Here is a 16722-nt window from a genome sequence, read left to right on the forward strand (position 1 = left end):
ACAATCTTTTTGTTCAGATTGAGATGATTCTGATTATGCAGCACTACATTTCAGATGGCTGGCTGAATAATGCAGTATCATCCTCAAAATCAACCGTGATGGTGGAGTTCTCTCAACAATCATTTCAAAGCTGATTCCTATACTTGCCAAGGGCTGTGTGGGCATGGATGGAGAAAATATGGGTGATGTGCTGACTTAACTAGGCCAAGTAGATGTGGGACAGCAAGGGATTGAGGCCATGGAGTGGACAATTTGGAGTGCATCAGCAGGTCAAGCATTGTCAAGCAGAGAAAATAAACTCCGGTTGCAGTCATAATGGATGACTCTGGTGACTTGGAATGGTTTCTGGTGGACTGGAAAGGAGTTTTCAGTGTGCATGTGTAAGAAATGGTCTTCACATAGCTGGACAGCAAGAATGTAGATCGAACAGAGAAAGCCAACAGTTTGAGGTAGCCTATTTGAAAATATCAAAGTCCAGCATGTTTCTCTCTTCCCCTCACCCAAACACCCAAGAAATATGATAAAAATACTTGAGGCTACAAAAGGACATAGGCAATGTTAGCACCTATGGGGCCAGATGGAAAATTTGGAAAGGGGTCACTGTGGAAAGCTGTAGGCTTCATGAAGGAAACAAGTTAATGAGGGAAGGGATGGGGTTGTGGGAGGTGGAAGAGATCGGTGAGGTGTCAGTTGCAGGGGCTAGAGAGGGAAGGGAGTTAGCAGTGGGTGGGAGGGCCAGAGGATTCAGAGAGCTCCTTGTATCCAGTACCAGAGGTGGCGATGGAGGATATGGGAGATGGTGGATATAGGAGAGGTTGGATATGTGCGAGGGTGAATAAGGAAGAGGGTGGATGAAGGAGCTCCCTGGCTGGACCTTGCACCAGAAATTCAGACGTCTTCAGGGATCGTCTTGGCCATTGGAATCTGGGCCTTATACCTTTGGAAGGCCCAGAGACCCAATGATAATAGAGAGGGGGAGAAGGTGTATGTTTCAAAGGAAATTTCTTACATTCCCTTGTACCCCCTCAGGCCCTTCTGCCATGTATCCTCAGGCACTTTCTACTGGGGAAGTGAGATTGGAGACCATGAAACCCCTCACATTCCCCGCCCATTTCTCATTGATTATAATGTTAATGCTGGACCTGCATCAATAAACATATGAACAGGAGTAGGCCATTCAGCCTCTCAAGCCTGTTCTGCCATTCAAATGAGATCATGGCTAATCTGTACTTTACCTCCAGCTACTAACCATGGTTCCAAATCCCGTAATAACTTTGTCTGACAAAATCTGACTACAGGTATAAGCCCAGTAACGTATGATGGTGGGAGCCCAGAAAATCCCAGGGTGGAGCAAATCCCTGACATAATGCGTCTGCATGTATTTTCCTCTTTCTCTTCTTTATGATGGGTGAGCATCTGCAGTAAAGTGGAAAATATACTCTTCTGTCTTTTTGGCTGATCTAATTTGTCTAACTCTGCCCCTATAAGCCACCTCAGATTTTTCCAATTCCGTCAGTGTATCTTTCGAGTAATTAAACCTTCCACCTCTTAATATTACTCCTCAGTTCCAACTTAAGAGCCTTAATGAAGGTATGGCTTCCAGGTGGTGTGGTAATGTTTTTTTTTAACAAAAATAACCTGAAGAAAAAAGCCAGTAAAACTGGTCCAAACTGGAGTTCCATTTTAAGATATAAAAGATATACAATTTGGACCAGTACCACTTATTTCCCAAGTTTTACAGGCTTTTCTTTCTGGGAATCTATTTTGACATCAAAAATATCATAAATAATGGCAGGACAAGACCTGGTCAAAAATATTCTATTTACGTCACACTGGTCTCGTTTTTAGAAATATACCCTTTCGGAGATTTGAACTTTACCACAGATCCCACACATTTTATTTCCCAGCAATAGGTTATTTTTTTTGTAATTTTTATGGTCTGTACAATGTTTGAATCTGTCAAAAGGCAACAGTCTGCATTGTTAATGAACAAGTTGGTTTAGCTAAACATTCCACTCTCCACTACTAGGTGGGGTAGTGTCACTCTTTTGGTATTGCTGTAATAATCTAGAGGCCTGAGCTAACAATGCAGGTAATGTGGGTTCAAATTCTCCCCATAGCAGTTTGAGAATTTGAAGTCAGCTTTTAAAAATATGGAAATATAAAGCAGTTTATACATGGCCACAGAGCTGACAGATCCTTGTTTTAATTGGTTCACCAATGTCTCGCCACTCTTACCTGGTCTGGCCGAGATGTGACTGCAGCCCTACACCAACACAGATCAACTCTGAAAGTGATTCAAGAAGGCGGCCCACCCCCTTCTTCTAAGAGCAATTAGGGATTAGTTGACGTCGACAGCCAAGTCCACCCTCGGAGAATTAATTTTATTTTGCGAATCCTCACCTGCACTTTGGGTGGTTCCATCCAGTGTTCCATCGTGTCGGCAGTTACATTACTGGGCAAAACCACTGCATCACTGGGGGGTATCAGACATGATGGAATACACACAGAACCTGAAATGGTAGAACACATCCACAAATAGGAATCATGTTGCATGGCTGACATCATTATACACTGCAATAAGAATTCTGGTCCACATCACTTCCATACTCTTTGTTCCTTTCATTTTTCCCAATACAATATGATCATAGTTATCAGATACAATAGATAATCAGGGGCTGGGGGGAGGTGCAGGAGATACTGCCCTATGTTTTGAAACATATCATTGGAAGAGAAAGATAGACAACTCAGGACTACGCCACATGTCGCTGTGGACACAACAATTATGGATGCTCCCTAACACATTTTTCCTCCAGTTACCACACAGGGCAAAGGTTCGAACTTTGGAGAAGGCAGGGAGCAGACAGGATATCCTGTGGCTCATTTCTAGGTCCTGGATATTTTTGAGACATGTTGCTGATGTGATCAGGAGTTTGTGTAAAAAAAAATAGTGAAAAGGCAGAAAGAAAAAGTCAAACCATGGCCTAAGTAGGCGGAGACAGTTTTGTAATGATAACCATTATATTTAAGGTTGGAATCCACACGGGACTGTCCCAGTCTGATCAGCTTATAGTTTATATAATAGCTTACTCCATCTAAAGACAGGCCTGATCAATACATGGAACTCCAACAGACTAAACCATTTACCATTTACTCTGATTATGCCAATATGAAATATTATCTAGCTGGTCATGCGCAGTTGCTTCTACTTTACAGCTCCAAAGATCTACTAATAATAAAAAGGAGGTATTTGGTACCAAATCAATATGTCAAACATTTTGTGTTGAAGGCATTACATAATATCTTAAAACAGTTACAGCACAGAGGTAAATCATTTGGCCCAATATGTCCATGACAGTGGTTATGCTTCACACACGTTTCCTCTCATCTCTGAAATAAAACTATGGACCAATTAGCAAAACATCTGTTTTGGGGAAAATACTGGAATCCATTGTTAAGAAAGTAGCAGCAGGACATTTAGGAAATCACAATAAAACCATGTTGATTCTGCTTGATAGATGAAAGGGAAATCTTGTTCACACAGTTATTAGCTTACTTTGAGGATGTAATAAACAGAGTGGATAAAGGTGGACCAGTAGATGAAGTGCATTTGGATTGCCAAAGGCATTCGGTAGGGTGTGTCTTAAAGGGTTATTGTACAAGATTAAGAGCTCATGGTGTTGCGGCAATATGTTAAGATGGACAGAGGGTTGGCTAACTAACAGGAAACAGAGTCAGAATGAATGCATCAGTTAAGTTAGCAAACTGTTAACTAGCGGAGTGCCACAGGGATCAGTGCTGGGGCTTCAACTATTTCCGGTCTACATTAATAACTTGGATCAAGGGATCAGGCATATTTTTGCCAAATTTTCTGACAATACAAAGTTTGGTAGGAAAGCAAGTTGTGAGGAGGACATTGAGCATCTGCAAAGAGATATGGATAGGTTAAGTAAGTGGGCATGATCTGGAAGATGGAGTATAACGAGAAAATATGAAGTTATCCACCTTAGTAGGAAGAAGAGAAAAACAGAATATTATTCAAATGGAGAGAGACTACAAAATCCTGTGATACAGAGGCAACTGGGTGTCCTTGTACATGAAATACGAATAGTCAACATGCAGTAGTTAGGAAGGCAAAAAGAATGTTGGCCTTCATTCTAAGAGGAATGGAATATAAAAGTAGGCAGGTTTTGTTACAGTTCTACAGAGCATTGGTGAAACTGGAGTACTGTGTACAGTTTTGGTCTCCTTATTTATTGAGGGATATACTTGTGTTAGGGGCAGTTCAGAGAAGGTTCACTAGGTTGATTCCTGGGATGAAAGGTTGTTTTACTAGGAAAGATTTAGCAAATTTGGCTTAAACTCATTAGAAAAAGGAGAGGTGACTTTATTGAACCATATATGGGACAATTTCTTAGAGTAGTAAGTATTAGAGTCAAACAGGGAGCAATTCTAGACCTGGCAATGAGACAAGATTGATGAACAACCTCATGGTAAAGGAGCCTTTAGGTGATGCCAATCATAACATGATAAGACTTTCATGTTCAGTTTGAAGGGGAGGAGTGTGGGCCTAAGATTAAACTTGTGAGGGCATGAAAGCAGACCTAGCTAAAGTGAATTGGAAAACTAGGTTAAAAGGTAGGACAGTAGAGACATTTAAGGAGATATTTGATAACTCTCAGTAAAGATTTATCCCAGGAAGAAAAAAAATACTCTTTGCGAAGGATGTCTCATCCGTGACCAAATAAAAAGGCGAAGGGTTGTATCAAATTGAAAGAAACACTGCGCAAATGTGCAAAGATTAATGGTAGGTCAGAAGATTGATAAATTTAAAGAACTAGCAAAGAATGACTAAAAATAATTGAAGAGGACGAAAGTTGAATATGAGAGAAAGATCGCTAGTAATACGAAAACAAATAGTAACAGAGCTAAGTGATTCCACAACCGACAGATCAGATCTAATGCAGTTTTGTCACATCCAGTTGTTAATGGTGCGGGACAATTAAACAATTCACTGGAGGAGAACGTTCCACAAGTATCTCCATCCTCAATGATGGGGAAGCCCAGCACATCTGTGCAAAAGATAAGGCATTTGTAACAATCTTCAGCCAGAAGTGCCAAGTGGATGATCCATCTCAGCTTCCTCCATAGGTCCCCAGCATCACAGATGCCAATCTTCAACCAATTCAATTCTCTTTACGTGATATCAAGAAACTGCTGAAGGCACTGGATACTGCAAAGGCTATGGGCCCTGACATCAATCAGGCAATATTAGTGAATGACTAGAGATCTTTCTCTCATATTCAACTTGCTTCCTCTTCAATTATTTTTAGTCTTTCTTTGCTAGTTCTTTAAATCTGACCTACCACTAACCTTTGCACATTTGCACAGTGTTTCTTTCAATTTGATACAATCCTTAACCTTTATATTTAGCCACGGATGACACATTCTTCACCAAGATTTTGTGCTCCAGAACTTGCCGCGCCCCTAGCCAAGCTGTTCCAGTACAGCTACAAAACTGGCATCTACCTGGCAATATGAAAAATCGCCCCAGTATGTCCTCTACACAAAAAGCAGGACAAATCAACCCGGCCAATTACCACCCCATTTGTCTTCTCTTGATCATCAGTAAAGTGATGGAAGGGGTCATCAACAGTGCTATCAAGCGGCACTTGCTTAGCAATAACCTGCTCACTGACACTCAGTTTGGGCTCCGCCAGGGCCACTCAGCTTCTGACCTCATTACAACTTTGGTTCAAACATGGACAAAAGAGCTGAACTCAAGGGCTGAGGTGAGAGTGACTGCCCTTGACATCAAGGCAGCATTTGACTGAGTGTGGCATCAAGGAGCCCTAGCAAAACTTGTAGCCAATGGGATTCAGGGGAAAACTTTCCGCTGGTTGGAGTCATACCTAGCACAAAGGAAGATGGTTGCGGTTGTTGGAGGTCAGTCAACTCAGTTCCAGGACATCACTGCAGGAGTTCCTGAGTGTCAGCCCAACCATCTTCCGCTGTTTCATCAATGACCTTCCTTCCACGACAAGATCAGATGTGGGGATGTTCGCTGATGATCGCACAATGTTCAGCACCATATGCGATTCCCTTACTATCAACATCCTGGAGGTTACCATTGACCAGAAACTGAACTGGACAAGCCATATAAATACTGTGGCTACAAGACCAGGTCAGAGGCTAGGAAACCTGTGGCGACTAACTCACCTCCTGACTCCCCGAAGCCTGTCCACGATCTACAAGCCACAGGTCAGGAGTATGATGGAATACTCTCCAATTGCCAGGATGAGTGCAGATCCAACAACACTCAATAAGCTTGACACCATCCAGGACAAAGCTGCCCACTTGATTGGCATAAAAACAAAAAAACTGCGGATGCTGGAAATCCAAAACAAAAACAGAATTACCTGGAAAAACTCAGCAGGTCTGGCAGCATCGGCGGAGAAGAAAAGAGTTGACATTTTGAGTCCTCATGACCCTTCGACAGAACTACACTCCATCCACAAATCTTCACTCCCTCCACCACCGACACACAGTGGCAGTAGTGAGTACCATTTACAAGATGCACTGCAAGAACTCACCAAGTCTACTTAGACAGCACCTTCCAAATGCATGACCACTATAAACTAGTAGGACAAGGGCAGCACCACTCCTGACTTGGAAATATATCACCATTTCTTCACTGTCGCTGTATCAAAATCCTGGAACTCCCTCCCTAACAGTACTGTGGGTGTACCTACACCTCATGGACTACAGCAGTTCAAGATGGCAGCTCAGTACCACTTTCTGAAGGGCAATTAGGGATGGATAATAAATGCTGGCCTAGCCAGTGATGCCACATTCCATGAATGAGTACAAAAGTGAGAGTTTCTACAAGTATTTAAATAGGAAAAGAGTAACTCAAGCTAGTGTTGATCCTCTAGGGAATCAGTCTGCCGAATTGATAATGACAAACAAGGAAATGGAGGAGGCAATAAACAGATATTTTGTGTCTGTCTTCACTGTAGAAGACTTATAAAACTTTCCAAAGATATTTAAAAATTAAGAGGTGAATGCGAGGGAGGAACTTTATTCGAGGGAGGAGGGAGGCAGAAAGCAGGAAACTACAGGCTAGATAGCCTAACATCTGGAATGTTGGTGTTTATTGCAAGCGGAATGAAATATAAAAGTGGGGAAGTTTTACTGCAGCTGTACAGGGCCTTGGTGAGACCACATCTGGAATACTGTGTACAGTTTTGATCTCCTTATTTGAAAAAAGTACATATATTTGTGTTAAAAGCAGCTCAGGAAAGGTTCACTTGATTCAATCTAGGATGAGGGGTTTATCTTATGAAGATGGGTTGAACAGTTTGGGCCTATACCCATTGGAGTTTAGAAGAACGAGAGGTAATCTTACTGAAACATATAAGATCCTGAAGGGACTTGATAGGATAGAAACCGGAAGGGCGTTTCCACTTGTGGGGGAAACTAGAAATAGGGGACACAGTTTAAGAACAAGAGGTCTCCATTTAAAATGGAGATGAAGAGAATTTTTTTCCTCTCAGAGGGTCATTAGTCTGTGGAATTCTCTTCCCCAGAAAGCAGTGGAGGCTGGATCATTGAATTTATTCAAGGCTGAGTTCGATAGATTTTTGATAGACATGGGGGTCAAGGGTTATGGTGGCAGACAGAAAGTGGAGTTGAGACACAACCAGATCAGCCATGATCATATTGATTAGTAGAGCAGGCTCAAAGGGCTGAATGGCCTACTCATGCTCCTAAGTCCTATGTTCCTATAAGAATCTGAGGGGGCTGAGAGGATGCTTCCCCACATGGGGGTATCTAGAACTAGGGGGCATAATTTAGAAATACGGGATCAGCCATTTAAGACGGAGATGAGGAGGAATTTCTTCTCTCAGATGGTTGGGAGTCTTTGGAATTCTCTACCCCAAAGAACTGTGGGGGTTGAATCATTGGATACATATTTACAATTGAAACAGACAGATTCTTGAATGGTGGGGAGTCCAGAGATAGGGGGAACAGGCAGGAAAGTGAAGGTCAGGCCATGATCAGCAATGATCCCATTCAGTCCACTTAGTCTACTCCTGATGTTCTTATCCAGCTCCTGCTAAAATGCAACAACACTATCCACGTCAACTACTCCATGTGGTAACGAGTTCCACCTTGTAGCCGCTCTCTGGGCAAAGAAGCTGCTCCTGAATTTGTTATTGGATTTGCTAGTGACTATCTTATATTTATGGCCCCTGGTTCTGAACCCCTACCCCCACAAGTGGACATGTCTTCTCTATGCCTATCTTGTCAAACTTCGGTCTTCTCCTATCCACAGGGAAAAGTGCCAGTCTGCTGAGCCTCTAATGACATTATTGAGGATGGAAAATTAGTTATTCTTCTTGTTGTTTACAATGTGTCTGCTTTAAGCTGATGACTTCTAGCGAATATTTCAGAGCAACAACAGGGAGATTCTACGGGTGGAATTTTACAGCCCCATTTCGGTGGGGGTGGGGCCATAAAATGCGGCAAGCCGTTCAAAAGTCCATTGACTTCGTCAAGACCGTAAAATCAAGCCAGCATAAAATTCAGCCCAATAAGTGTGCGAGTACTGTTTTTAAAGATTATGGAGCAAGTTAGCATGCTTGCCTCTTTAACATATGGCACCTAAAAGTACCCAAACTGGCAGGTCGCACCCAGAAGCCGGCACAGTTCAGAATGAGTCTCAATGCATAAAGCACATCCTTGTGCAATAGTTTTGTTTTTGTTTCTGTTCCGAGTGATTTGCTGAATTAATGTTTACGTGGGCCGTGATACAAGGATTTGCAAATTAGCTATTCTTATCTGTAGTTCCTAGAAACTCTGATCCAAGTAGAACATTTCTTGGCAAGCTAGCTAATTGTCTATGAGGATGTGACGAACTGTTTTCTGCCAGTGCACTTATTTGTATCAAGTTGACTGCGAGCATTTCATGGTGGGTGGACACTGAGCCCCAGCTCCGTGTGCTTAACAGAAGGCAATTCTTTCTCAATTCACTGCTTACCCACCCCACCCCCCCATTCCTGTGTTCCGATTCCGGCCTCTTGCACATCCCCAATTTTCTTTTCTCCACTGTTAGCAGCCGTGCCCTCAGCTGCCTCGGCCCAAAGACTCTGGAATGCCCTCCCTAAGCCTCTCTGCTCTCCGGTAACACACTCCTTAAATCCTACCTCTTCCGTCAAGCTTTTGGTCACCTGTCCTGATATTTCCTTATGTGGCTTGTTTGTTTTTTCTTTATTTTCTCCTAAAGTTTTCTGGCCTGAAGATACCGTTGGTCTCTTGCTGCAGATTAATGCACTATCGGAAGAGCAACTTGAGGACTTTCGATTACGTGGAAAGACTAAAGAAGCTGGGATGATTACAGCAAGTTGGTTAAGGAGATTCTTGTGAGAGGTGTTCACAATTATGTAGGGTTTTGACAGAGCAGATGAGGGGAAACTGTTTCCGCCAGCAGGAGCTAACTGGAAACGAGAAATTTGCATGGCTATACAGGGGTGTGGGACTAATGGGAAAGCTCTTTCAAAGCTCTAGCACAGGCACGAAGGGCCAAATGGCCTCCTACTATGTTTTATGGTTCTATGATTAATGCTTTTGAAATGAATAACGATGAATTCCCTGGCACTTCTGCTCAGTTTTATTTTAAGTAAGAACATTACTTCACGGCGTACCAACACTAAAGGCCACCTACTCATTCTCTCAGCCAGGAAACCGCACACAAGAAAAATATATCTTACAAGGAGGCCGGGAGAGGGTATTAAAAACAATAATACTTAGGAATGATAAAGATCAACACAAATCCTTTGCCGTCCTTTAAAAACATCTGCTACTTACCACACCAAATAAAAGAGGAATCTGGACATTTAGGGGACCACGGATATAATCTTACTCAAAGTCTGTTTTAAATAAGTAGTTTGAGATAGAATTTGTGTTTAACTTTCTCGGCAATTTATTGCAGTTGTTAGCTTGTTTAAAATAAGAGGGTCAAAAGCTGAATTTTACTTTAATACATTGCACAGTGAAGTACAAAAATGTTATGGTACTCATTACAAACCACACAGTGGTAACGATCTGCTGCATGAATACTGCACAGGAGTTTACAACTTGAACACAGTGAGCAGCTAGGTTACCAGATGTAATGCATATCCAGGAGAGGTGTCAGCTAACTCCTACCTCCATGAGGATTAGGCTGCTTGTCAGGGAATATCCGGATCAGGATTGATAAACAAATTAGCCCAATACAAAATCCACGTGGAAAAGTGACATCTGCATGGAAAAATTAAAAAACTAAGAGCCTAATAGAAAAAGCAGACACACGGCGGATGAAACTGAACACGGAGACATGTGAAGTGGTGCATTTTGGAATGCAGATTGGTGAGAGGCAATATAAACTAAATGGTGCAATTTTTAGAGGAGGTACAGGAACAGTGAGACCTGAGGTTCACATACACAAGTCTTTGAAGATGGCAGGGCAAGTTGATAAGGCTATTAAAAAGGCATATAGAGCCCTTTTTTTTATAAATAGGGGCAGGCTTGGAATGCAAAAAGTTGTGCCAAACTTTGAGAAAACACTGGTTAGGCCTCAGCTGGGGTATAATACCCAATTTCGGACACTATCCCTTAGTCTTGGTGAAGGTGCAGAGGAGATTTACTAGCAAGCTACCAGAGATGACGGACTTCAGTTTTGTGGGGAGACTGCAGAAGTTGGAATTGTTCCCCTTATAGCAGAGAAAGTCTAGAGGAGCTGTGATAGAGGTGCTCAAAATCATGAACAATTTTGATTGTGTAAATAGGGATAAGCTATTTCCAGCGGCTGAGGGGTCAGTAACCAGAGACACAGATTTAAGGAAATGGGCAAAATAACCCAGAGGTGACAAGAAGAGAGTTTTTTTCCCCCCAAACACATTGTTACTAGGAAAACAAGATCATGGGACAAGCATTTGGCTCGTCAAACCTGTTCCAGCTCTGGCCTAACTCCACATACCTACCTTTTCTCCATGTCCCTTAATGCCTTTGGTTAACAAAAATCTATGAATATCAGATTTAAAATTAATAATTGTTCTAGCATAAATTGCCATTTTTGAAAGAAAGTTCCAAACTTCTACTGCCTTTTATGTCTATGATCTGGATTGAAAGCGTGGTGGAAACAGATTCAATAGTAATTTTCCAAATTGGAACTGGATAAATACTTGCTGGGGACAAAAGTGTAAGACTGTAGGGAAAGAGCAGGGAAGAACAATTAATTGGAAAGCTCTTTCAAAGAGCCTGCACAGGCACAATGGGCCAAATGGCCTCCTTCTGTCCTGTATGATTCCATGATAAGCAGAAGGGCTCACGGTAAAAATAAATGAACTAAAAAAAAATTGTTCAAATGCGTAAGTAGTGCTTAACAAACCAAATGGCTATTGAAAACAAAAACAGAATTACCTGGAAAAACTCAGCAGGTCTGGCAGCATCGGCGGAGAAGAAAAGAGTTGACGTTTCGAGTCCTCATGACCCTTCAACAGAACTGTAGTTCTGTTGAAGGGTCATGAGGACTCGAAACGTCAACTCTTTTCTTCTCCGCCGATGCTGCCAGACCTGCTGAGTTTTTCCAGGTAATTCTGTTTTTGTTTTGGATTTCCAGCATCCGCAGTTTTTTGTTTTTATCAAATGGCTATTGTTTGGACATAAAAAAAATTAAATGGGACTATTAAATGGGAATGTTTAAGGTTTCAAATTTGGGGATAAATTCTAATACATTTTGATAATAGAAAATATTTTAGAAAGTTAGGTGCATTCTTAGGTTTCTGGCAACTGAATTTGGATGAAGTTGTGCATATTGAATACCCTTCTGGGAGGTGTAGGTCTTTACCCTTTGGTATTGCTTCAATTTGAGATGTATATTGCAAAAACGTTCATATGATCTATGAATGCATTGAAGGTGGCGACACATAGATGGATGACATAACAGTGTGGGGTTCATCCAAAAAGGAACATGATGACAAGACTTAGGAATGTTACTTCAAGTTACTCGAAGACTCAACCTGAAACTTAATAAAGATAAATGTGTACTTAAATATTCTAAGCCAATCCCTGTTGGTGATATCACTGTCAAAGTGTCGGCATATGCCACATATACAGAGCAAAAAAGATATGCAGATTTCCTATTGTATGGTCAAGTTCCTGGATGATTCACACAAACTATTTTGGAGAAAACTTCACTTCTTGAAAAACTATTCCTATGTAATTGGTTCCAAGGTGACTTCTGACCATTCCAAGTCCCTCTGCAAAGTATTTTGCATCTACTCAGTGATAACCCTTACCTTGGCACCTGATAGACAATATGCTACTTAGGACAGTGAGATGCAGATACAGAAGTGCCTTTCTAAAAGCCTTGACTAGAGAATTCCCTCTTAGTGCCATGATGTAGCCGTGTTGAACTTGCTCTCATTTGGCCACTACAAACTCCACAGTGTCGTGACATGCCTTCTGGTTGCCTCCTCCATGTATTCAAGAATTAAATACCATTTATGTCAATCAGCGGTCTCAAATGAGCCCTGCACAGCTGTGTGACTCCTCCAGGTAGCACAAAGGGATGGTCACACCACTTGCCTTCATGACCACTCCACTCTACCTATGGGATGACTATCTCCTAGAATGTGTACTTCTGTAACCCTCAGCCTCCCAGACCCAATAGCATTTCCCCAGTTGCCCTTCAAGCTCAAGTTGATTTCAAACATGGGTCACCCTGGACAAGATGAGACAAGTGGGACTTATCATGTTGCACAGGTGGCACATAACAGCAATTGATCCTCATATTAAACTAAATTGTTCTGTCTTAAAAGGTTTAATTCGTTCAAAATTTAGGCCACAAATTTTCTCAGAGCTGTTCCTGCTCCAGTAAGATTAGTGGAGCATGAGCAGCTGCAAGGAAATTCCCAATCTTAGCATTTTAACCCCTCAGACTTATTTTTAGGTCAAATGCATGTCATTGCTGAGCTTACCTGACTCCTTGCTGACATACATCATTGATGGCTGTCTTCTAACATGTCATTAAAATGACTCTGCTCTTTCTGCAAACTCTAGTACGCGATTTGACTGCAAGGGGTATTGTCATTATGTTTATTCTTGTTCTCCCCTGATTTTCACACACTGGCACATTCACCAAGGGCCTCCAACAGATTCCAAATATATGGCTCCCTACTACCACCCTGGCCAAAATCAATTAACATAGCATCAAACTGCTAATATATGACTTTGCCTACTATTGACTTAATCTGCAGAACTATTAAAGGCCCATGACCTTAATGTAGTTGAGACTGACAGACCTACAAGGTCAATATGTTTTCATAGAGGGGAACTTTAGCTTTGTATGATATTGTAAAATGGGAAATAACAATTCAGCCGCTGATTGGACATCTCTCTTGGTTTTCACCTCCATCGGTCCCCAAAAAATGTAACAGGCAGTTCAGTAGCAGGCAGTGAGACAACAGCCGTTCAAAGTGAATGCTTCCCATTGTTTGGCCTCTTCTCCTTTAGATTCCTGGACTCGTCACCATGAGCAGGTCTCTGGCTGAGAGCAGAGTCTGGTGACCTGGCCCCACCATCCCTTCAATCAAGTGAAGAGCTCCTGCATGGGTAGATCTCAGGTGGGACTCCTGCATCCTACCAATGCTCGATGGCACAGCCCAAAATATCACAGTGAAATCCCAAAAACTACCAGTTCAGAAATAGATTCAGTCTGCTTTGCACCATGATCAGCTGCAAACATCCCAGTGAGAGCAACCATAACATGAAACAAATGAATTAGCTCGCTTGTTCCGGTTGGCACAACCTTTGAGCTACCCAGCCTGCTATCTATGGGCAGACTTTGGCTGAGGTAACTGGCATATATCTCCCGCCTTCTGCAGCCATGAATGCAAGGAGGCTTTGGCAATAGAGACCGTAGCTCTTACACTGTTGTGCCAAAGCAGCTGTTACTTTTTCTCTGCCTGAACATCAATTTATGAAATACTGCAATCTTATGACTTCTCTCGCCTTATCTTTTTAAGGAAGACTGCAAAAATGGTCAAGTTTTGTGTCAACCGAGACATGACCTCCTGATTTAACTTATCTTTGTCCCACTTTTTACTGCTTTGTGAGCATGAGCCTTTGATAAGATGCTCAATTAAGAAAGAGGGACTGGCTGAAAAGCACCAGGTAGCGGTCCATAGTGAGGCATGTGCAGTGTGAAATAGGGCTGAAAGAGCTCATGGTCCCTCCGAGCACAGCACTGCCGACCGTCACTATGCCCTCACTAGATTGTTAAACGTGTGTGCTTCAGCCTTTCTCCCCACATGCTTGAGACCAAGATCAATGACTATCCCATCTGCCTTGGCTATAGATGTCATGGCAACTTGCCAACGGAAACACTGACATAGTGTGCAATGGGTACTCTTTCCTACGGCATAATGCCAACACTTACCTCCAGAATATGAGAAGGATTTTCAGTTGGATTAACCTTGCATTCACATTGCTAGAGGTTAAGTGCCTGATGGTAACATACACCCTGGAATTCTGCTTCGTAGCAATTGCCTTCCAAATGTCACATTTGGAAAGCAATTCAAAGTTTTTAGTGAACACTTTATGCTTAAATAGCTTTGTACAAAGCCTCTGTGAACCCGAATGGGCCCAATTTAATGAAAGAATTATAGATACTGTTCGTGTATGTTTCAATACCTATTGCATGTCCATCAGCGCACATATATTCCACCAAGTTCAGTTCTGGGGGAGGCAGGCAATCTCCAGACACCTGCTCACACAGAGTAAAGTCTTCTGTCCAAGTGCCATCTTTAGTACAACGGATGGGCTCCTGAGGAAATAGGAATGCAACAGAGTTAAAGTCAATAATAATAGCAGCTATAAAAATGTTAAATGGTAAATGCTCCCTCCCTAACCCTCTTTATCACACATATTAAAATGCTTTGATATCACTTGGCATGAGGTTTCACTACATAGGTAGCAACAAGGTAGGTTAACAAATGGAGTGGAGAGAACTGCATTTGGGTAGCATTTGCGCCAGCTAAAATAAAAACAGAAAGTGCTGGAAACACTCAGCAGGTTGAGCAGAGTCTCTGGAGTGAGAGAAACAGAGCTAAGGCTTTAAGTTGAATATGACTCTTCTTCAGAACGAAGGAAGGTAAAAATGCGATGGGTTTTAGACCTGGGATAGGGTAGAGGGTGGGAGAGATTAAATGGCAAAGGTGTCAAAGTAAAGGCAGTGGTAATGATTGTTGTAAAGAAACAAAACATTTGTACAGAGTGAGTGTTAATGGCAGAATGATGAGGAGTTCTGCTTAAAAGCAAAAACATGAAAAACCAGATTCAGACCAGCACATGGCAAAAAAAAAAACAGAATCAAAATGGGGATCAGAGTTCATAGACTGAAATTGTCAAACTCAATGTTGAGTGCAGAAGGCTGTAAAGAAGATGAGGGGCTGCACCCCGAGCTTTAATTCATCACTTTGCTCTGAGGCTCACATTTCTGTCCTTGGCTTGCTGCAGTGTTTCAGTGAAGCTCAATGCAAGCTCTGATCCCTACTGTAAATAACACAGCCCAGTTTTACCGTATTTTCTTAAGTCAATTCCTTCCCATCAGGGAGACTTTGTTCCTTCCTACTACTAACGGTAAGTCAGAGGATGTATCATCATAACACTAACACTAACTTCATTTAACACTGGAACACTGTTATTGGAATAACTAGTCCAGGCTTGTCCAAGCTTTTTGCTTAGGAGGGGCTACGCTTCCATTTTTTTTCTCACTCAAAGGGCCGACAAGCAAATTTTGGAAAGATAAGGTTTGGTACAACATTAAGCTGAATTTCATAAAAAGGTTGAGATATTATGAAAAGAAGCAACTTGCTGAGCAAAAATAAAGCAATGTCATAGCAATGAATTGTTAAGTTTAAAAAACAACAATTCATTAAAAAAAGAGTAATTAATAAAAATGATCAGTGTGTGAGCGGGGCAGTGTGTGTGTGTGAATGTGTGTGTGTGTGTGTGTGTGTGTGTGTGTGTGTGTGCCAGGCTCCCTCCCAGTCTCAGGATGTTTACTGACTCACCCCCATCCATAGTGTGAGTGGGTGTGAGGATTTGTTGCTGTTTGGTTGTGAGAGGGAGAAACAGGGGACTGGGAGTAAGGCAGATGCTCACAAACACACACACACACACACACACACACAGACACACACACACACACACACAGACACACTCCTTTTCTCACTCTCACACAAACGCACACTCCCTCTCTTGCTCTCACACACATGCACACTCCCTCTCTCTCGCGTCCACAAACATGCATACTCCCTGTCTCACTCCCACACACGCACACCCACTCTTTCGATTCTACACACACACACTCACTCTCTCACTCCCACACAGGCGCATTCACTCTCTCGATCCTACATACACATATTCCCTGTCTCACTCTCATACACACACATAACCTCCCTCGATCCCTTGACAAACACCAGCCAGCCTCTTCCCCAACCACACCCCGACCCCCCGCCCCTACTTCTCCTCCCCCGGGCCCACGGCACTCGCTTCCTCCCCCACGTCCCATGGCACTCGCTTCCTCTCCTCCCCGCTTCCTGAAAGAAAACCTTTTTCTCTCCAGCAAACTCACCGCTGCTGATGTTCGTTGCTCCTCCAATCACAGATGGTTTC

General features: G+C 42.4%; 1 protein-coding gene across 1 annotated transcript in view; it reads right to left on the reverse strand.

Moving 5' to 3' along the window:
- pappa2 (pappalysin 2) overlaps nucleotides 1-16722 on the reverse strand; it is a 641043-nt gene that overhangs the window by 110538 nt on the left and 513783 nt on the right. Inside the window, exons 18-19 of the mRNA XM_041207795.1 lie at nucleotides 14737-14869; nucleotides 2404-2513 (exon numbers count right to left, since the gene is read on the reverse strand). Coding sequence (XP_041063729.1) covers nucleotides 2404-2513; nucleotides 14737-14869 — 243 coding nt within the window. The remainder of the gene's footprint in view (nucleotides 1-2403; nucleotides 2514-14736; nucleotides 14870-16722) is intronic.

Source organism: Carcharodon carcharias, chromosome 16, assembly GCF_017639515.1.
Source record: "Carcharodon carcharias isolate sCarCar2 chromosome 16, sCarCar2.pri, whole genome shotgun sequence".
In the NCBI taxonomy this organism is placed as follows: Eukaryota; Metazoa; Chordata; class Chondrichthyes; order Lamniformes; family Lamnidae; genus Carcharodon; species Carcharodon carcharias.